General features: G+C 36.9%; 1 protein-coding gene across 2 annotated transcripts in view; it reads right to left on the reverse strand.

Moving 5' to 3' along the window:
• The window catches only part of LOC113112684 (polypeptide N-acetylgalactosaminyltransferase 2-like), a 64,279-nt gene extending 43,137 nt beyond the window's left edge, over positions 1–21,142 (reverse strand). The window contains exon 1 of one of the 2 annotated variants that reach the window (XM_026278458.1): positions 20,624–21,142. In XM_026278458.1, coding sequence (XP_026134243.1) covers positions 20,624–20,719 — 96 coding nt within the window. In that variant the 5' untranslated portion in view covers positions 20,720–21,142. The remainder of the gene's footprint in view (positions 1–20,623) is intronic. The other variant, XM_026278459.1, reaches the window with a different exon arrangement.
• Between the last annotated feature and the right edge of the window lie 1,586 nt (positions 21,143–22,728).

Here is a 22,728-nt window from a genome sequence, read left to right on the forward strand (position 1 = left end):
GCAAAGCAACAAAATGTAATTATTTTAAAGGGGGGGGGGGGGGTGATTCTTTTCTATACCCACCGCATTTCTCTTTTGGGCTCACTTTAGCCCACTTTCTACATACACTGTTTTTGGAAGCCAACTTTCACTTTCACACATCATATAAACACACTTTCACAAGGGCTGACCAAAAATATCTGCTATAAAAAGTAATAGTTTACTCAAAAGTGAATATTCTGTCATCGTCAGGACAAGTGGAGGGTGGGTTGAATTGTCAGAATTTTCTACATTCACAAACAATGCATGTTAGTGTGAGGCATTTTTATTTGAAGAGCCCACAGTAATAATTATTAACAAAATAATTCGCTTAAAATAACTTATTAGAACATCAATATGTTAAAGTGTGTGCATAAGTACGTGCATTGTAAAGCGCTTGGATGGCCATGTGGTCTGTTGAAAGCGCTATATAAATGCAGTCCATTTACCATTTACCATTAAAGCGCAGTTATCGCGAATAATCACAAAACGATCAAACAGTTATGATCAGCCCTAACAATGGCAAACCTTAATTACCTTACTGTCTCTCTAAATGCCCCAAATGGAGCAAAACACTAGAGATTATTGAAAGCCAGGTCCGGTGCGCGTAAATGTTAATGAAATCCAATCAGATATTCATTACAGCATTTACGTTTCAGGCGGCTCTTCTAATGGTGAATCAAACAGCCATGACTCCTCAGGGTCTTCTGCAAGCAGAGGAGGCTGTAACCATGGTTACCAAGGCCTGGACTAAAGACATTCTCCACGAAAGCATCTACACAGCGTTATTCCACCAGACTACCCACTGTTTCCAATTTCCCAATAAAAAGTCCGAGCGAGGTGCTGGAATCGGCTGAATGTTGCAGGAGCATTAATGGCCAGCCTCACTGTCGCTCAAGCCAGCCCACTCATCTTTAACTGCAAGCTGAAGGAAATACAAGACCAGGAGAGCAGGAAAGAAAGGGACATTAAGAGAGGACATGTTAGACTCCATGCTCTCCGTCAATGTTTAATAATATACTAAAAGCTTCAAATATAAATTATAAAACCGATAATTCTGGTCCTGGATGTTGATTGGTCAATAAAAAAGTGCTCCAGTTGTGCTAGAACACACAATATAGTAACATAAGGTTAATTTTCCAAAGGAAGTGTTATTGTGTAAACCAAAAATACTGTGATGTGTTTTTTCACCTGACAATGCTTCTGAAAATTGTAGCACTAATGGCACAAAACGAGTCAAAACATTCAAAGACGCCTGTTCCAGCTGAAAGTTTACAAAGAAAAACAGGACAGACGGATAAAAGGACACAGAACGTGTCCTGTGTGAACAGATCCATAGTTTACAGGGATACAATGACTGGACACTTTCCATTTGCCTTAAAGGAAAAAACTATCCATTTTAAATTTCAACTCGCTGAGCTATTCTCCTTTTGGTTGGAATGAAAATATGTTGAAGGACATGTTAGGTGTTTTAAGCAAACACAAGTTTGCCGTGGTACTTTGTGTGTGAGGAAATATACAGGCTTTCCTCCAGTTCTAGAGTCAAACGACAATTGCTTCGAAGCCAGTGATCTCAGTGTTTTAACATAGCATACTGTAACCAGAAGGCAAAAAAAATAAGAAAGCAGTAGTTTATTATAATTTCTAAACCAAATGGCTTCATTTCAAAGAAAGCCCAGCACCAATTTCACCTTCTGGAATATGATTGAGCTCTGGATATGATTAAACAAGCAAAACATGGTTACACAAGGCATAAATGAAGACCAAACAAGAGCATGTCTGGGAAATTGACCGAAAACACTGGAAAGTCTGACTCAATAACATCACGGAATTACATTTATAAATGTATAAATAAACAGATTAAAAACTAACAGATAAAGAAAGAAAAATATAATATATAATATTTTATGTAAATGTCTAAGTTTTGAGATTCTAACCCGGTTATGTTTAGCTTGAGGATGCAGGCCAGGTATTGCTTAAAGATGATGATATAAACATTGACACAACTGTTTTTTATGCAACAGTTTCAGTTTAATAGTTTCAGTGGAGCATGGGGAGATTTGTAATGAGAAAAGAGCCTTAAAATAAACCCCTCGTGATTCTTTTCCAACACTTATCTTGCTGTTCAGGGCAGGTGGTTCGCTTTTCATGAACGTAACTCTATATTGTGAGCACAATAGCAGGCCATGTCAAACAACAGCTATGACAAATCCCTTAATAGCACATTTTATATTGTGCCTGTAACATGGAATGTGCTTTGCCCACAAAAAGACCTTCGGCAGTGAAACGAGAGCCGCTGTTCTTCAGCAGATGTTCCCACTGTAGTGTTGACAAGAACCAAAACTGCACAAACTGAGAATGCAAATGTTCTGGAGTCTGTTTTCTTATTCTCTCCTGCTCCGTTCTGAATTGTGGGGGAGGAAGCTACTTTTTTCCCCCCTGTCCTTTATGTTTGTTCCTTGTCAGACGGTACGATATAACACCAGTGAGATCTTAGGTAAACTTTAAGGCAAACTGTCCAATATCAACAGTCTATTATGTCAGACTGTATCATATATCAGTGACTGACATCTTCACTGACTCACAAAATTGAAATAGCACCGCATAATCACAACTCAAACTCTTGAAAGAAATTTAAAAAACTCAAGTTGTCATGACTGAGTGACAGAGGGATCTAAAGCAATTTTTTAATTTAAACTTTTAACTTGTAGGTAATGCTAACAGGTGCAAAGTTATTTTGTATTATGATTTTCTGATATTATATTCTGCTTAAATATGCAAATGATCTAAACAGATATTCACTAGTTTGCATACATGTCCAGAACGGAAATCTAAACTTTGGATAAAGCCAGGTTCAAAATTCATGCTTAGCGTTAACATATTAAAGTTTTTTTTTTTTTTTTTTTACAGTGGGGATTTTGACTATTTCTTTAGCCATGAGACAAAAAAAAAACATGTGTGTTGTACACATAAGATGCATGATACATGAACAAACCCCTCTGAAAAAAAGCCTTCTGAATATAAATTAAACGGGAACGTTTCGTGTGAATGCAACTGAAGTGGAGGTTCCTGGCTCAGTACATGTGGAAAAAAAAACTACATTTCAGAAAACCGCCTTTGAAAGATATGTATTGTAATCTAAATCCACAGCCAAAATTGATAACGTGTAATAAAACAAACACTTAAATGTGTATTTTGGATGTTTTCATTATGGAAGCGAAAGAGGCCAAAGCTCAAAATTTACCAAAACATTGAGAGAGAGAGAAAAAAAAAAAACGGGTCTTTTGATTTGATTATGATGTCACACTAATCAAAGACAGTAGATTTCTCCCTACAATGAAAGAAATCTCAACTAATTTCATCAAAAATCATGCAGTGTGCATCCAGCTTAGGACTGACTAACAGGCACAGCTGACGGTTTGAGGGCAAAACCTGTGCAGAACAAACTGTGAGAAGTCACGCTCGAGTGCAAGCAGAGCGAAGGACATTCAATGAGACAATTGTGTAGCCTTGAGTCCTCCACTGTGTTTGTCCACTGTCCAGGTCTCTTGAGGTGTGAGAGGAACTGGAGGTCTGACATGCACTGCCCCAAACTGGCACAATCAGGTCACTGGCAAAGAAAAATAAACAACACACACACACACACACACACACACACACACACACACACAACAGGCAGGTCTGAAAAACACCGGGAATTACATGAAACTTCAGACTTTGCAGATTGTGCAATATCAGTCTCCCTTATACTTATTCAAGTTTTTCTTTGATATTGTTGTAGCTTATGATTTATTTTACATTTATTTTCTCATGAGTTTAATAGATTGGAAAAAATGACAAGTGTTTATATGGTGCTCACAAACTATTTAAGCAATCCACACTGAGATCTTTGCTCATTATGCAGATTTTTCTCTATATGTAAACATATGCCAGTGTTCTGGCAATGAGTGCATGTCTTGTACACATGAAAACTTACCTACTTCCAAAACTCCCTAACTGAATTCTCTATGCCATCACTATGCCAGGGCATTGATGTTGGAGTTTTGTATTCATAAAAGAAGCTGGGTGCACACACAGAGAAAATTACACGTAGCTCACTCTCATCCCAGGGAGAATTCAGAGAAACCGAGGGACTAGGTAGAAGCACTCATTGAACCAGTTCGCAACTCAAGCCTCAACTGCTGACTGAAAACTCAGAGACCAGCTGATCATAATTAATTACAGTTCTTGAAATGAAATCCAAGGACATGTAATAAAAAACAGGCCAGGCCACAAATTAGCCACTCCAAAGTTCCCAGAGTGCTTCTGAATCTGCCGTGAAACTGAAAACCACTGGCCTACTATTACACACAAGTTTGTCTCAACTGTTTACATTCACTTAATAGCCTATATACTGTCTTTGTTTAACATAAAGTGACTGGGTTTACATAAATACTAACCAAGAAAGACAATTGAGATAATTTTGCAAGTGTTTGTCAGTTTACATTAGGGCTGAAATGATTAGTCGACATTATGGACAACATCAACAATAAAAAATTGTCAAGAAATATTTTTGTTGTTGAGTAGACGTTTAATTTCATATGACCTGTAAAAGTCTGCAACAATGCTGTTTGACCAGTGTGGCGCTGTAGCACAAAACTGTAATTCAGCCCTCATGGATGCAATTCAAAAGAAGACAAAGCACTTCAACTCAGACAAAGAACTTAAGTTATTTGATTTTTAACAAAAATGACATTTGTACAAGGGGTACAAACCTAGTCCACAAAATGGGTTCATTTTACCCCGCAGATTAGGTTTAGGATCAAAAAAATAATAATAATTCTAAAAATATATTTTCTTAACGCATACTCCCAATCTACAGGCCTTACTATTCTCATATCTGACATATCATAGAACTGTGATGTTCTACAAAAATAACAAGCTTTAAAAAAAAAAAATTAGTTTTTTCTCAGGTAGCCGACATCACCAGTGTAAGCTTCATCAGTGTAATCTACATCACTCAAAAAAACTAAATTATCTCGACTTTATCCAGTGGATATTTGGGTTGGTAGTTATAAAAAAAAGGTAGAAAACTATGAGAATAAAACATACAAAACAATATACAACATTAAACATTGTTTTATTCCCAAACATTTCATCATAAACAGGGCACAGCAAATGTCAGCTGGGTAAATCCTACCAGTCACTATCATGACAACAAGTAACAAAACACATTAAGAACACAACGCATGCTGTTGAATCTGAATGGCTTTCGTCTTCAGAAACTTTACTCAAACAAAAACTGCTACATGAGTGGACAGGAGCAGGCAGAAATACTGAGATTCCTTTAGACTAGATCATTCAAACAGCGCGATACGATATGTCCGCTCATACACTGAAAAAGGCAGTCATGTTTAATTAGTCTCCCTTTGCCTTGAATGCCAAACAGGTCCTCAGGGAAAAATGAAATCCTGCTACCGCTTCAGATGGAGGTGGTGATAGCATGTGATAAGTTGCAGAAAGACGGCAGAGCGCGAATGCACTTCAGGCTGAAGAGTCGCTTGTGCAGTAATTTAATGTCACACTTCAACTTTCTCACCCATGAGGGACAGAAACAGTCTTACATTTGAAACATCTCTCAAGTAGGGGAGAGCGGGTGTGAGATGGGTCAGTGGGTTTCATCGTATAATCAGTGAACTGCATGTAAAAAGTGAACTATTCATCAAAGAATCCTAAAAAAAATATATATATATATTTCTAAGGATCATGACACTGAAAGGTGGAGTAACCTCCAAACTTGCCTCTGTCATGCTGTGGGCAAGGGTACGACCCAGTCCCAGCCTGACAAAAACACTACGTTTCTGCGTAATAGTTCTGCATAATAGCCTCGAGACCAAGGGCATGTTCTATTAACATCTCTTCCAGATCCAGATATATTGTTATTTATACAATATTTAGTTCCTGTTCTCTATTCTTATTGGCCGAGCTGCGTTCAAAGACTGATGATATTTAGTATAACGGCACTGGGAGATCTCAACCTTTAGATCATTTCACTTGTCAGTGTTTGCGACATTACAGAACAGAATATGTAAATAATGTGGAATGAAATGGCATCAAGACGTGAACGGTTAAAACATGTTGCTTGCTTTGTTTTATTCTTGTTAACTGTTAAAGGATGATTACCTCATTCGCACCCACTCTCCAAGCCTTTGGGATGGGGAAACTGTAGGCTAAAAATACATTCTTCCCATACATGGAAAAATTTCTGAGGGGTTCTGAGCAGAGTTTCTCAATTTTATGAAGAAAAAACTCCAACTGAGAAACACTTCCTAAGGTTTCATATTGCAAACGACCAATGGTTCTTGTGATAATGCAATAAAAGGCCAAAAATACCAAAAACCCTCCCTCTATCTGTTAAAAGCCTTCGTCTAACTTCAACATTTACCATTTCTGGACAGACATTTAAAAATCTATGACTTAAAGGAAGAAAATTGTACAACAAGTTGAAACATGAACAGAAGATTAGTGTCAGAAAACTGAATACAAAGTACACTTCTGCACAGCAGATGCCGAATGATGATCTCCATGCACTTTTTATGGCCTGACGTGGGAATGGTTTGGGAAGGAATATCTTGAGGAAGAAACCTGCCATTAAAAGTACCACAGCAGCAGTGTAATGTGGTACAATACCTCAATAATTCAAGAACTAAAATGGAAGCTTATCTTTTCCCCATTCTGCCTAAATATCTAATTTCACTTCATCAGATTGAGTTAAAGCCCAGTTTCCAAGACCGATATCACGTGAATCTGGAGAACACAATGAGATTGCAAGAATACACACAACACTTGCTGCGGTCATCTTGACCCAAAACTCAACACACACCTTATTATCTGGTCAATTATACTGAATTCCTCCTTCAGTTTGGGCTTTATTTAGCTTGGTAATCAGAACAAGCAGTGTCAGTCATCGAGATTTAAAAATATAAAGTCACTATTGGACATTCAAACGTTTTACATGAAAAATTATAAATATTGATGCAATACTTCAATGACCAGGGACTCCCTGCCAAGAAAATTAGAGACAATTTTCATAAAGACAGTTTCTTTTAGTTACTTGCCACCTATAAAAATTGGTTATAAGAAAAATTTGTTTGACTGAGTCAAATTAATGTGGCTACATTTTTAAAACTGATAAAGCCTGCTAAAACCATGGAAAAACCAATATTTATCTCAAACTCTTTACAATATATTTTTATCTCGTGCTAAAATACAAATCTGGAGGAAGATTTCTTTTACGTCAAAAGCTGCACTTTTCAACTTTAACCACACTCCATCTCCAAACACAGCACATTGTCTTCATGGCAGATTTCAAAGGTTAAACTGACATTTTAAGCTTTGTGTTTTGATTATAACATCACCATGCAGATGGTGTTTATGACAACTCAGGATCGGAAGCAAGTTTAGTTTCATGGTTGTTGCTTTGGTACATTAAGCAATGTTAAGTGGTTTTCTTTATAATGAGCTTCGGTGGAAGAAAACATTCCCACCAAAATATAGTCCAAGGCTTACGGTTTTATTCATTTGGCTGTAGATAATATTTCTTAAAAGTACTGTTTGAAAGAAATCTGGTTCTGCTTAGTGATTGCTTTAGTACATTAAGTGTTTCCCCACTTTAAAAGTATTTTCAAATGTCCAATGGGTAAACAAATAAAATCCCAGTGACATTATCAGGATAAGTCCATTATGGATCCCTGAGGCACTACAGAAACTTTCAAGAGTAGTTCCTGTTTTTCAGGGGTTGATTCCTGATGGTACCTAAAGATCAGAGGGGACAATAGCCTATATAATAACAAATAATGTATATTTGAAATAAAAATATTTTACAAAATACGATGCTAAATGAAACATTTTAGATTTTAAAGAAATATAAGCATATTTAAAATACACCTACATTTAACTTCTATGATTTAAAAAAAAAAAAAATTGTAAATCAACACACTTGTGACAGGTTACATGACTGTGTGGGAAACGAGTAATAGACTTTACTCTGATGATTACTGCCCTATAGTCGTGTAAAGGACACCTATAAGAGATTTTGTAAACTTCCAAAAGTCTGTTGCCATAATCGGTCTAAAAGAAACGCCTAAAAAGCAAGCTGTTAAACACATTCTAGCCAGTTTATATGCTCAGTGAATCGGTTGTCAATTATCGGCTTATCCGTTCAATTTCCAAAAATGCATGCAAAGTAATTCAGTTTGAAATAACATCCGCAAATAATAACTAAACTATTTGTCCATTCCTAAACAATTAGTTGGGATTTCCATAAAAGCACAAAAAAGCTAAATGAAAGTGTTTGCATGTCTAATCAGGGAATTATACTGCTGATGTGAGGTTTTTCAATGGTAAATAATCACATTTGGTTAAAATGGAAAAAGTCATGACTAGAACAGAAAGTTTAAAATGTGTTTTTGTCTCAAGGGTTTTCATTCATTTCTGATTTGTGACAACAACAGTTTAAACCGCGAGGCTGAATGTTGTCCTTGGCCTGATGGTGTTTGAGCGTGATCGAATTTGCAAGGCAGTTAGCTCTCTGACATTGAGGTTATGTTAGCATTTCACCCAAGAGACTTCATTTTAGCAGAGAAGTGACATGACAAATTTCTGCTGGTAGCTTTAGCTATTTTGTGTAGTAAGATCACTAAAGTCACATTGCATAAACAACTGGAAAAAAAATGCGGAATAAACTTCAAAATCAATTTACTGTATCAACTAAGAAATCTACGTTTTGCCTGACCTGTCACCTACTTTTTCCACGCTGGACACGGTCAATAAAAGAAGTGCGTTGAACTCCCTGTTATAGATTTGGCAGTAATGGCATTCATCAGAGTGTTTGTACAGTTTATTAACTTCAGTGCTGTTGTATGGAATCTGGTGTTTTGTGTGAGACTGGCCCTGTAAAGTATAAGGTTAGAAGATCTTAAAGAGACAGTTCACCTCAAAAAGATAAAAAAATATATATATAGTGGGGATTTTTAATGAAGTTATTTTGGACCCCATTTACTTTTTTTTCAATGTACAAAAAATATCTTCTCTTTAAAAGGAAGAAAATCATACAGGTTTGGAATGACGTGGGTGAGTAAATAATGATGAGACCCAGAGCTCTTGCTAATCTCTTGATGAATGCAGCGACACTTGAACTATTTTTCAGCAATGTATCCTCTTATCAAGGCAAATGAAACCTGTTATGCAGGAAAAAAAATTATGCCATACAAAATGTAAAAAAATTAGACTACCTCTCATTGACATGCCAGTGAACTTCTCCGGCAAAAGGTGAGAAGCTGTCGACTGTGAATCTGCACTGGGCGTCCAGAAGGCCGTCGCTTTTATATGGAGACAAGTGCAAATTGGCTGCCCTGCAGACCCGGGGTGTCAATCTAAAGGCTGCTGAGATCACTTCACCATCACCGTCGTCCTTCACCCATCTGTCTCATCCCAATGCTAAAACGTACTTAGCAGAGCTGGGGAGCTCTCAAAAATATTAATCACAACCCTGACAGAAAGAGTACACTGAGCCAGTTACACAATGGCCTTTTAAGTTTCATTCATTTATATTGCTAAATGCAAGAATGATAATGCAAAAACCATGAAACTAGACCATTAAGATACACCATCATGCAAAGCATCCATTAGCTGATATTTAAAGGAATGTTCTCAATGCTCAATAGACAATATTGTGGTGTCATGTAGATTATAATTGAAATATATTTTGTGGCTAAAGCAAAAGCTGCCATTTCAGTGAAGCACTTACAACAAAAACTAAACAACGCTAGTCAATCATTCAAAAGACACAGTTTATAGCCACTACAAGTATAGCATAGTCATAAAACTTCAACATTACAGTATGACGGAATTGCTGTTGGTAAAGCCTGTAAACCCAGTAACACTGACACAGCTTTCATGCAAGATTACCAAGAAGGGTGAGGCAAACCGATTAAATAGATTGTCTTGAATCAGAAGAAGAACATAAACTTTGTTGTCTGGATCCATTCATAATGTCTGACAAAAAAAAAAAAAAAACATCCAGAAATATAGGTATTGTACACCTTTACGGACACCAACATACCTCTTTTAATAAACTGGCAACACTAACAGATCAGTGATACATCAGTGATAGATTACATCAGATGATAGATTCCCAAACATTTAGCTCTCACCAATGCATTTTCATGCTTTCCCGACATTTTTTAAATTAGAGTCAGATCATTTAAAAAATATTATATATAAATAATAATAAGTATTGCGATTTAATCTAAAACTCTCTAGATGCTGCCACCATTTACGTTTACAATATACAAGTGGCTTAGTCGAACTGTCATTTTGGCTTTATTTATTGTATTTTTTAACATAATTATTTGAATTCAAGAAACAATATAAATATTCTTTCTAGCAAATCACCATTATACAACTAATGCTGTCGACTGAAATTAACCTGCAAACCGTTTTCAACACAGAAAACAAACCGAACAACTTTTTCTTTTCGTCTCAGCTTGTGTCCTTCACTGATCTGAACCAGGTGGGAAGACTCATGGCACAGATGTTCACCTTTCATTAAAAAGGTATGTAAATAAACGGGCCAGGTATGAGAGACAGCCAGAGCCCTCAGGCACAGTCAGGGTAAAAAACAGACAGAGAGCAGCCCGACCAAGCCAAGTGGTTTATTGGTTGGTCTGTAATGTTATTGAAGATGCATGTGGAGCACTCATGGAAGCCACAGACCAAGCAAAGACTCAGGATGTGCCTGCAAATAATTAGATAAGCAGTGGACCGGATACAGCACCTCCCTAAAAGCAAAGCTTGTTCGTGGCCCTGAACAAGATATCCAAATAAGAGCCTACTCATTTAAATCAGACACGTAAACAGGTCTAACCAAGTTATTCTAATTTACAAACTCAAAACATGCATGGGAAAAGATGCACAGAGGACATTTAGTTAAAATACAGCTACAGTCAGCATGAAATGGTAGTTTATCTTATTTTTCTTTTTTATAAATGCATGATATTATTCTTAGTGTGAACAATATATCCATACAGGTTTCTTTATTTTCTTTGCAACCATCTTTTTATTTATTTCATCCTCAAAAACCCTACTAATCTCTTGCAATCGACTGCAAGCTCACAATTAGATCTGCCTTCATTCAATCAACCACTCCTCTTACATCACACTTCTGCAAGTGACAATTCGCCTAAAAATGAAAATTCTATCATCCTTTGGAACATTCGGGCACAAAGACTAATATGATTTCAGTTGGACACAGGTGTTTACTAAACAAATTACTGTTTCAAGGCTGGAATACACCACATGATTTTATACAGATTTTTGGCCTAATTTACAGTCTACTTTTTTTTTAGTTTGAGACTATGATTCCATCCAGTCATAGGATATCAAACTGATTTTAGAACGTTGTTGTCATTTGTCATGCATGTCCTAACAGTAAGGAATGTGCTCATAGGTTTGTGGTGTTCAAAATGACTTGAAAGTCTGGTAATGTATGACCCTCAGTCGTTTAGTGCATATTGCCCAGTTTAAAAAAAAATAATGAACAGAATTTAGTCTGACTGCATGTAAATGTACTTAAACGCCTTTCTTTCATGGTTAAAATGGAAAGATTACAATAATTAAATTACCCTTAAGAGTCAAAAAGTTTTTATCTTCAGTCTTTGAAATGACAGTGGTAAAATTCTCAGAGGAGTCTGTGGTTGCATATGCATGAAAGGTAACATTAGGCTGAAAGACAAGGGACTGCAGTCCGCAGTTTCTGAGCACCGTCTGCCCTCCACTGCATGTTAATTAGCACGTAATTAATGCTTCTGAGCTTTACAAAGCCAATTGAATGATTACCATGTTGTTTTCTTAATTTAGTTTGAAATGTGGTACCGAAAAATGATAGACTAAGTTGTTAGAGTTAAATTATACACTTGTGGCATCAATAAAAGCAATTCAGTTCAAGCATCACATCAGCTATACAGCATGTCTGAGCAGCCACGTGATCGCTTTGAAAAATGGAAAGCCATTACAATCAGGCTACAAGAGCCACGTTCAAGCTGACAAAACTAGCTCAGCTTCAGTGACTCAGGTCCACCGCTGCCATCGATTTCTGTCAGTCAGAGTGGATGGTGGCTTCCTGTGGCTCAATCTTGTTTTTGGTGACTCTGGTGCTCTTCTACTAAATGCCCTGTAGGCCAAATTTAAGCTGTGGAGCAAATAAAGTGAACGTCGGCTGGCACTTACAATGTTAAACAGACTAATGTCTGGTGAGAATAATCTACCAGCTCATCAGTCACATACTTAGCATTGCAATTTTATGGATAACAGACAGAGAACTTGTATTTTTGCTGTAACCATTGGTTTGAAATGAACAATGTCTTAAAGCTAGATTTTTTTTTTCTTACAAACACCCAGCTTTTTACTTCAAAAGATATTAACTGACGGACTGGAGTCCTGTGGATTACTGTGATGTTTTTATCAGCTGTTTGAACTCTCAATCTGATGGCACCCATTCACTGCAGAGGATTCATTGATTCATTGGTGAGCTACTGATGCAATGCTACATTTCTCCAAATCTATTCCAGAAGAAACGAACACATCTACATCTTGAATGGCCCGAGTATTTTTGTGTGAACTTTTACTTTAAGTCACAATAATAAAGCCTAGCTTCTTGTGATGGGAAATAAAGAGATTTTTACTTTAGTGTAGCTAAGTGCATTCTGAGTGCAAGGTGTGCACGTATCTTCTCATTCCCATGGCATGAACGTAGCTTTTAATCAGCGGCATTGTAAAGTCTTTCGCTGATATGATGATACATCACTGGAGGCAATTCAAAAACCCAAGCTCATTAAAATTATATGGCTAGAATTTGATTGGTCTGTTGGTCTCTCCGAAACGCTGAGGTGGCAAACAGCCGGAGAGCACTTGGCTAAGAAATCCTCATCTTCAACACGCTCAACACCCTCTGGCAATATTCACAGTGTTTTCCCATTAGCGTATACATCTCGATACACGAATAACCCGGGCCTACATATCATCTAAACAACTCCGACTGCTCAGCGCTCACAGACGATTTTTGTTTAATCTATGTGGGAAACATGCTATAATATTTCAAACACAAGCTGACAGAGCAGACGTGTCTGCCATAGACATGAAGCAGATGTTCATTCACAGGATGTGTTACTGGTTTCCACGAACAGTGACAGTGCAAGAAACTGAATACCATGTCACTAAATGACTCTCTAAGAGACACATCATCGTTAAAAACATTACAGCACCACTAAGAACACATGCAATGAAATCAGGAATCTTTCCCTGATATTAAATATTAAACAATTAACTTGGGAACAATGAGACACACTTCACTGCATTTGATATTCATCTTTATTACAAAGCATGGAAGAGGATTATGTTGCTCTTCTGGCAAAATCTTCAAAATAGCCAAAGCCAATTATATCTTTAGAATGCTACTGTATTTTTTAATGTTACATCTACTCCAATCATTTGAGAATGCACCCAGCACATATGGCCCACCTGGCACCACAAGACATGTCCTCAGAGAATACAGATATTGCCTTTATAGGCTCCAGACTTTCCATACTAAGATTGCCTGGTGGAAAACTAGGCTTAAAAAAGGCACTTGTCAACAACAAGTAATCAGTTTTTGTTTTGTCTTGGAGATGATGGAGCAGAAGAGTGATAAAACTGCAGCTGATACAGAGAGATGTGATATCATCACGACACAAAAATGTTCAGTTTGCCAACAGTACTAAAAGCAATCATTTATGTAACGTGGTAGTTGATGCATAATGTATCCATTGAAGCCGATTTTAGGTTAAAATTAGGGCTGTGCGATATGGACAAAAAAAAAACTATTGCGATCAATTTAGCAATTTTAATTTTAAAAATCACGATTTTGACACACACAGACATGCTTTACAGTCATGAAATGTCTAAACACATGGCAAACAAAAACTTTTTTTTCTTCTTTTTTGCCATGCATTGGTCATAGAGCTCATTGTAGCGTGCCTCAGGTGTTGAAATCGATTTGTTATACATTATACAGGTTCACATGTACTCCGTTTGCAGTGCATACAGTATGAGTATGTGGTGTAGAAGCAGCACAGAGAGCGCGTTATTGTAATGTGAAAGCACAGTAAAATAATCTCTAATCTCTCCGCTCGCACACAGATTTCCTTTGCTTTGTCACAAAACCAGGCGTGCTTGCTCAGATGCACGCTGCTCTCGCCCGGAGAGAGTGCGCACACTTAAAACGTGTCTCATCTCACTCAAACTGCGTCCTGTGCACTCACAACTCTCTCTATGCTCATGAGCTAGATATTAATCATTTTAGCACATTTCTATTTCTAACCTTTTACCGCGTGCAGTGTGAACACTCTGATCCGTTAACATGGTCTTGGAAAGAAAGGCGCATCACAGACAGTGTGTGAACCTGGAGTTACGTAGGCATATGCCCAGTCTGTTCTGTTCTCGCGCTAGGTGCGTTGCATTCTATCGGATAACATACTGCGGGAGCTCGGTACCGCGGAAAATCGTGCTATAAAGCGATTTCGAACTCGTGCACGCTCAAATCGTGATTTTATGATGATTTCGATTAATCGCACAGCCCAAGTAATAATACATATGAATATAAAAGTGTGTATCTTTTGGTTTTAAAAACGTGATACACAGGGCAGTGGATAAAAAAAAAAAAAAGCAATGTCTAGAAATGCAGATTTTACTTCCCAGTTTTACCTCAAGTGCAGTGTTTGTAAAACACTATCATGTGTTACTGTTAATAAAAGTGCAATGGTCAATCGCACCCATCTAACAAAAACTTGCTCTGTTAAACAAGCTAAACAATCATTTACCAACAAATTAAAAACACAAACAAAAATACAGTTTAGCTGACTAACTAACACTGAACTGTGTGCTTTAACAAAATATGTTTCCTATAAAGATCCCTAGAACACTTGAAAACACTTTCTTTATGGTATCTAAGCATATATGGACCAATATAAGGCAGCTGACTGTGTTAATCATAAAAGATAACATCATAGAATGATGTCACCGCGTTGCCACAAGGGAAATATCCAGTATCTAAAGCCCGTTGAAGAATGAATGACCCTTAACATTAAAAGCTAATTTCCTCTCATTTGCATTGCACTCATATACATCTCGCAGTGGCTAATACATATTTCACAGAGACATGAGAGACTGATGACTAAACCAAACATGAAAAACACAGAAAGATGACTACCCTGCAGAGGATAATTGATTTTCTCTAATCACACATTCAGCTGGAGATGCATTTCTCTAGACATTGGCCCTTTTGGTAAACAGGCTCGCTGCTCTTCACCTCTACATGTTATATTTACTGAGCCTTTGCTAGTCAAGGTGTCCACAGATGCAAGTTCCAGGTTTTTAAACTTCATTTTCTTATGCTAGTGCATATTTCATCCTATCTTTTTATGGATTGTGCTATTCACATTTCACTTCTTCCTGGCTCACAGCCAAAGTGCTGACAAGCCTTTGTGTGAGTCTGAACTGGAACCCAAATAGTGCTGCTTCTTCCACTGTTCACTCAACCAGACTCAATCATAATCTAAAAACAACCAGGATATGCCGTTTAATGAGAACATGAACAAAACCTTTATTTTACAAGGAAGCACGACGGGATAAAGAACTATTCTAAGGAGAGAGATTATGAGAAATCGTCTCTGACAATGTGGTTACAGACTAAAGTGGTAAGCAGGGATATAATAATTTTTTTCATATCGCACTCCCTAACTGAACAGGCATTTGTGGGAGAATTGAAAAGGATTTCTGCAAATCCCCACAAAGACCTTTATCTTACCAAAATATTACAGAAAATTAATCTCTACTGACAAAGACCTCAGTAAAAAATGTTGAATCTTTGGACAAGACAATTCTTCAAAGGTAATCACTGCGTGTCAAGAGTTTTCACTTTAACAATTGGGAAAAAACTATGATTCATGACAATTGTTTCGGTGTAAAAGATCACATTTTGCATTTTAAATCAGGACTTTATATAAATATAAGTATAATGTTATATAAATAAATATAATAATGTTAAATGCACATCAAAAAAATGGGGTCACTTTATTTTAAGGTCCGATTCTTGCTATTAATTAACTATTCACTTTTGCCTTAATCTCCTAATAACTGCCTATTTAAGTACTTAATAAAGTGTTACCAAAATTGGATATTCATTTTGAAGTTGAAAAACAATTGCCAGAAGTAAACAGGCTAAAGTTAGCTTGTAAACTAACTATTCTGCATTCGTATGACTTTAAAGTTGCATTACTTTAGGATTCTGATAAAATCTCATGAGTGGGGTATATAGGAGTATCTTGAGATTCTATTAACTACAGACTTTATTTTAGTAATTTATCAAACAAAATAAATAAATAATAAACATTTCACAAAACGTGGGACGACAGCACCAGGAAATGTGTACAAATGCTAACTCCTTTCCAGATTTTAGGACTCATTCCAACAGCACTCTATACTGTGTGCATCCCTAATATATTGTAATTTGTAATTAGATCAAATGTTGAGCCTGATTCAAGACTAGAAACAAACACTACTTCAGATTTCTCTCTAAACAAAACCCATCTTATCTTATTCATTCATAGGAAAAATATAAAACTAGCTAGCCCTGCTGATGACAAAAAATGTATATATATTTTTTATAAGTAATAACTTGTCCATTCTCTCTGACTATTTCAGCTAAAGCCCTTGTCTCCATCTGGTAAACACAAAGTGAACTGAGAAAGAGGAATTCCATGGTCATAAACCTTGACCAATGACCTCTGACCATTGAGGTCACTCAGTTATTCATTGTATCCAAAGTTACAGCACAAGAGAGAGAGAAGACTTTTCAGGAGAAGTGTCTTTAAAAACCTTTATGGATACATACAACCATGTTCCTGTCAAAGGTCAGGTCGTAAAAAAGCAAAGCTCACATACAGTATATGATTTGTCAGCTCATATCAAAGGTGAAAACATTATAACTCTTACACAGTAAGTATATAACTAGTTCATAGCTCTGTTTAAAACATAAGGCACTGATTCAGTCTCAGGAATTCAACTCTGCTGATTCAACAAGATGACAAAACATAATCTCATGAAATCCGGCTGCCAACTTAAAAGTTGCCAAAAAAATATTGAGGCCTTTTTAAGCTCAATTGGTAGATAAGAGGAAGAAAAACATCCCATGCCAAAGAGCTCCAAAAGCATCAGATTTTCAAGAGTTTTTTGCAGACAGTATCTCAGGGAAGAGATAGAAGCCTCTTCTAACATTGCCCTTCAAATTTAAAAACCAATTCACCCTCTGTTGAGTAAAATATAACCTCATTTATCAACGTCCAGGACCTTCTTCTACACGTAACTGACAGGGATACCAAAGCACTACATTTGTGACCCTGGACCACAGTCTTAAGTCGCTAGGATTTATTTTTAGCAATACCCAAAAAAACACTGTATGAGTCAAAATTATCGTTGTTTTTTCTTTCATGCCAAAAATCATTAGGGTATTAAGTAAAGATCATGTTACATGAAGATATTTAGAAAGTTTCCTACCATAAATATATAAAACCTTAATTTTTGATTAGAAAATGCATTGCTAAGAACTTCATTTGGACAACTTTAAAGACAATTTTCTCTGTATTTAGACTTTTTTGCACCCTTAGATTCCACAGAATATCGGCCAAATATTGTCCTGTACTAACAAACCATTCATCAATGGAAAGCTTATTTATTCAGAAGAAATTGAAACTTAAGACTGGTTTTGTGGTCCAGGGTCACATTAAGGCTCTTTGGCCTTCACTTTAACACTGGTCTGTCTTCCACAAAAGTAGTGGTCAATTGAGATATCGCTAAAGTCGATATATCTGCCAATATGTGGCATTTTTGGGTCATCACGTTGGCCATTAAGTTTTTTCTGTTTGGCCAATGTGTTGGAACGTTTATTTTGGGAACACCAATGCCTGAGCGTGGCAGATTCTCCATCTTCATTAGTTTACACGCTCTGATTAACAGTTCGGTCTAATAAATCATTTAATTAAATAGTGTGATATCATATAGATCTGCTTCATATCGGTCATCCGCCACCTCTTCTCTAAATAATCGGTATCAGCAACAACAATAAAACCACTACTCAAAATGAACTGCACAGTTTAATTTAGCTGAACATCTCCATTCTCCACCATATCAGAAAATGAGAAACCCACAGTCTCCAGCCAAAAAATGAGGGCCCCTTCTGTATGACACTCATCAGACCCACTGATTACTTACTTTCCTCTGTTATCAAAGGGGCGAAACAAAGAAAAAACAAAGACACACACAGCTTTGTGAGAGAGCCGACTGAATCATCATGCACTTTGGTTCATCCTGATGTTAACAAGCTTTGATTTGAACAAGTGACTGAAAGCAGTTCGGCTCCATCCCAGCACCGCCACTGTAATCCTGCCAACAGGGGCAGAGCAATCAGCATGTCAATAATGTGTTCAGATCAAACGCATTTCTCTGTAGAGATAAAAGCCTCCTGTTTCCCTATCCCGTCTGCATCTGAGGCCAGCCATGGCTCCAAAAAATAATCTGATAGGGAAAACATGAATCTGACCCTTGCATAACTGAGGTACAAGAATCAGTGATGATGAGCATCTGTGCACCGCCACCACCATCACCCCGGGGCTGTCATCCACCCTCGCTGGTTGCAGAAACTCATTTCCTCGTTGAGACACTATCTTTAAAATCTGTTTAAATCTATTGCGTAACTAGCATAGTTCTCACAGAAATAAATGCAAAAGCTCTAGGCAAAGGTCACGTCAATTTAAAATGAATTCATTTTGTAATTTTAAGGATATAAAAGAAACACAAGCTGCACTAAACAGCCGCATAGATGTCTCGTTCAATGTAGAGAGAGGTTCAACATGAAGCGCCCCGAGTCAGATGACGGGGCGCAAACCAGCTGTTCAGCCACTTGCTTATGCTATTCTACATGAAGCTTTAAAAAAACGGATCCAGATGGAGCCGTCTTCATACATTATTAGGTAATGATAAAAGCAGCAATAGTAGAGAAACAAGTTAAGCAGCAAAGTTTTTGATGTCCAGTATATTTCTACTGTAGCCTTGCACACAGAACACAACGTTTCATGTTTCGTGCCACAGACAGTACAGTACAATAACGACTTGTGCGCAACAAACTGTGATCAGTGCTACACTATAAAACAATACATTCAGTAATGCACATTCAGAATGCCATAAGGGAGCAATTTCCAAATGTGCAGTGGTCCATTCACCTCATTGTGCCTTGATCACAATATCAAATGCACTCACAATAGAAAATGAGTTGGCTGACTGTGGGTGATGAACAGCTGTGGAAACAAAGCACAGAGCACAACAAAACCTCAAGACAATACATGTCATTTAATATAAAAGGAAGTTCATGAGCTGAATATTTTGCTGTGAGTTAAAGAATTTCAGCAAACTTCCTTCAAGACATGGTACGGTATGTTACTAAAAATGTGTAGTTTCATGGTACACCATCCTCACTCAAATCTGAGTGCAATATCTAGGATACACGCTGTCAAGTGATGATTAATGAGAATGATACAGCTTCTAGAGATAATAAGTTACTGTACATTCAATTGTATTTTTCTTTATGGTTATTATGGTTCTTTATATGACAGTCAGCTGCAGCTCACAAATGTTGGTGGCGTTACAATAGATAAATGGAAGAAAAACAAAGTACAGTAAAAAGTAAATCTACACTAGACTGTTATTGTGCAGCTAACATAGCTGGAAGTAACTGACAATGGAAATTTTGCACATTCGCTAATCATACTGATCACTCCGCTTTAGATATGTTTAATGACAAGTAAACTCATTATTAAGACGGTGTCTATAGATCTCATTATTCAGTAGAAATATTAAATAAATTGTAATAGAGAAAAGTTTTGATCGTGGATGATTCAAGGACTAACATAAACACACTCTCTTGTGTCGCCACCTACTGGCGTAACGACGTAAACTGCAGAAGAAAAAAAATCACTGACACATTGTGAACGATTCATCCAGTGAACGCATTCAAATCATAGTCCCTACCACCAGTAAAAAGTAAATATTAGTAAATATTAATCTTCAAAAAAAAAAAACGTGTATTAATCGTTGCGTTATCACCTCCCTGTAACATTCACAAGATAAACTGTTCGTATTTGTACAAGCAGCTCCCTCTCGCTCCAAAGAAAATCGGCGTATCAAAGCTTTTAAAAACGACTTCGGAAGAAATATGCCTTTTAGAAACTAGCATAAGATAATGGGATCGACTAACGCAGATATTTGATAGTCTGGCGCTGAAATCACAGCACTATCTTTGTGAGTCTACGCAAAACACTTTGGCCATTTAAACGTGCGGGCTTCTCTCGCCTCGCCGTGATGACTGATGTTCCTCATTCATCAGCAAACGAAATATTTCGACAAAGTGACTCCAAAAAAAAGCAACTTATGATATCACCGATCCAGCAGCATGCAACATGAAGCAAACAGAAAAACCTACCTTTCGACTCAGCGTTGTCCCCGAATAGAAGTAATATGCTATGCCTAGAACCCAAAGCACAGCGAAACATAATAATACCCTTGATTTCCTGCGCATTGCTGTGATTTTGGATGGGATAATACAGTGGCGGACTCGGAGTTTCTGCCGTGATAAGCCACGGACGTCCTCGTTCTGCGTCTCGCTGTGGCTTCAGCGCTCAACTAACACGAAATCAACCAGCAGCAGCGGTTGGATAGACGAAGAAGCAGGAAACAGCCAGCATCACCGGGTTAGAGGGGAAAGGGTAACCGACTTTAATCCAATCACGCTCCGCAGAGACGCGGACGGAGGAGGGGTGGGGGTGGAGACATCCATCGTTAGCCTGTACCTCAAGATGCGCAGAGGAGGCATTGTTTGGTTTATTCTGGATTTCTGACAAATACATTTTGTTGTAGTGTTTCGGTCTCCTCACGGAAGTCACATGAAAACATGCTTACTTTACACATTTGTGTAACCTCGTGTGACTTCCTTGTATTGTGCACACTGCACAGTGTCATTTTCCAGGCTGTTCACTAATGATTCATTTATTAATTTTAGCAAATGCTTTTGAACTGTGTATTTATGAGAATTGATTAAGTCATTAACAACCAAAAATGCATTTAATGAAACTTTGAAGAGTATGATAGGTGAAAAAGATGTAATGAAAAGTTAATGTGTCAGCATTGATATAATTCCAGGCTCATGACATGACCCTTATGGTGCCTGCTACTTATGTGCTAAACCTTGGAATAAAATCTTTTGTATTTTTTAACTGTAAAAAGAAAAAAAAGTGTAGATTAAATCACAAAAGTATATTTGAGGATCATTAACTAGAAATAAAAACCAAAATCATAATCAGATTAATTACATTAAATTGAAAACATGTTAAATGAAAAAAGAAATACTACTAAAAGAACTCAAATAAAATGTAAAAACTATACAGACATATAAAAAATACAAATGAGAAAACGCAACAAAATTATTAAATATAAAATAATTAATAAATGTTTACAAATGTAATAAGAATTTAAAAAAAGTAATAGAATCTCAATCGTAGTAAAACAACAAGAAAATTATCAGTAAATGTAAATTTTTGGGTGAATTTTTCTTTCATTAAAATTATTAAAAACAAACACACACACAAAAAGTGCAACAATAAATCCTTATTCTGATTAAACCAATTCACTGCAGAGGATCCAGAAGTGACCAAGTAATATAACACTAAATTCCTCTAAATCTGTTCCAATGAACAAACAATCTCTTCTGATGGTGAGTATATTTTAAGCAAATTTTCATTTTGGGATGAACTATTCCTCTAAGATTATGTTAATGTAAGACTTATTTGGGCACTCTAGAAGTTGCAGAGGGCCCCTGGTTGAGAACTACTGCTCCTGAATCATTCCCACCCTTCACCCCTTTAGTTACTGTCCTGTGTGTCAGCACCACTGCTCAGCCCAAGTGTGATGCTTAATAAAAGGTTCAGATTTTTTTTTTTTCCTACTGTAATGAAAGCGGTTTTACACTTTGATGCTGGATGTCTGCTGGAATCTCAGTGTTGAGAGAGACCTTCAGAGATTTCAAGATGAGCCACACTGGTCTGTTGTCTGATTTCCATTTATTTTATTTATTCATCATAATGGGATCACTGGGTGTCTTTTAAAACCTGTAGAAAAAAAGCCAACTAATGCATAGATAAATGCTTTACTTTAACAATAGCCTATACTGTAATAAATAATGTAAGCTACAGATAAACTAGGTTATTCAGTTTTAAACAACTCATTAAAATTTGACCTAAAATCCAAAATGTTTTTGAGCCATCTGATAATCTGAATAAAGGACAAGGCTGATTTAGAAACACTGCTGCACTTCCAAGGAAACACTTGAATGACCTACTTTCATACGGTGACAAACACTGTAAACTGGATCTTATGTACACACAGTGCTACAGTTAAAGATTTGGGCTGGCAAGTGGCAAAGTGGCTCCTCATTCAGTCCCTTTTTCAAACCTGAACAAAGCACTTATCCTCAGATTCCTCCAGGACAGCTGTTGATGTGGTAGGTATGCTGTAAATTGATTAGGATTGAGT

The sequence above is a fragment of the Carassius auratus genome, chromosome 13, assembly GCF_003368295.1.
Source record: "Carassius auratus strain Wakin chromosome 13, ASM336829v1, whole genome shotgun sequence".
NCBI lineage: Eukaryota > Metazoa > Chordata > Actinopteri > Cypriniformes > Cyprinidae > Carassius > Carassius auratus.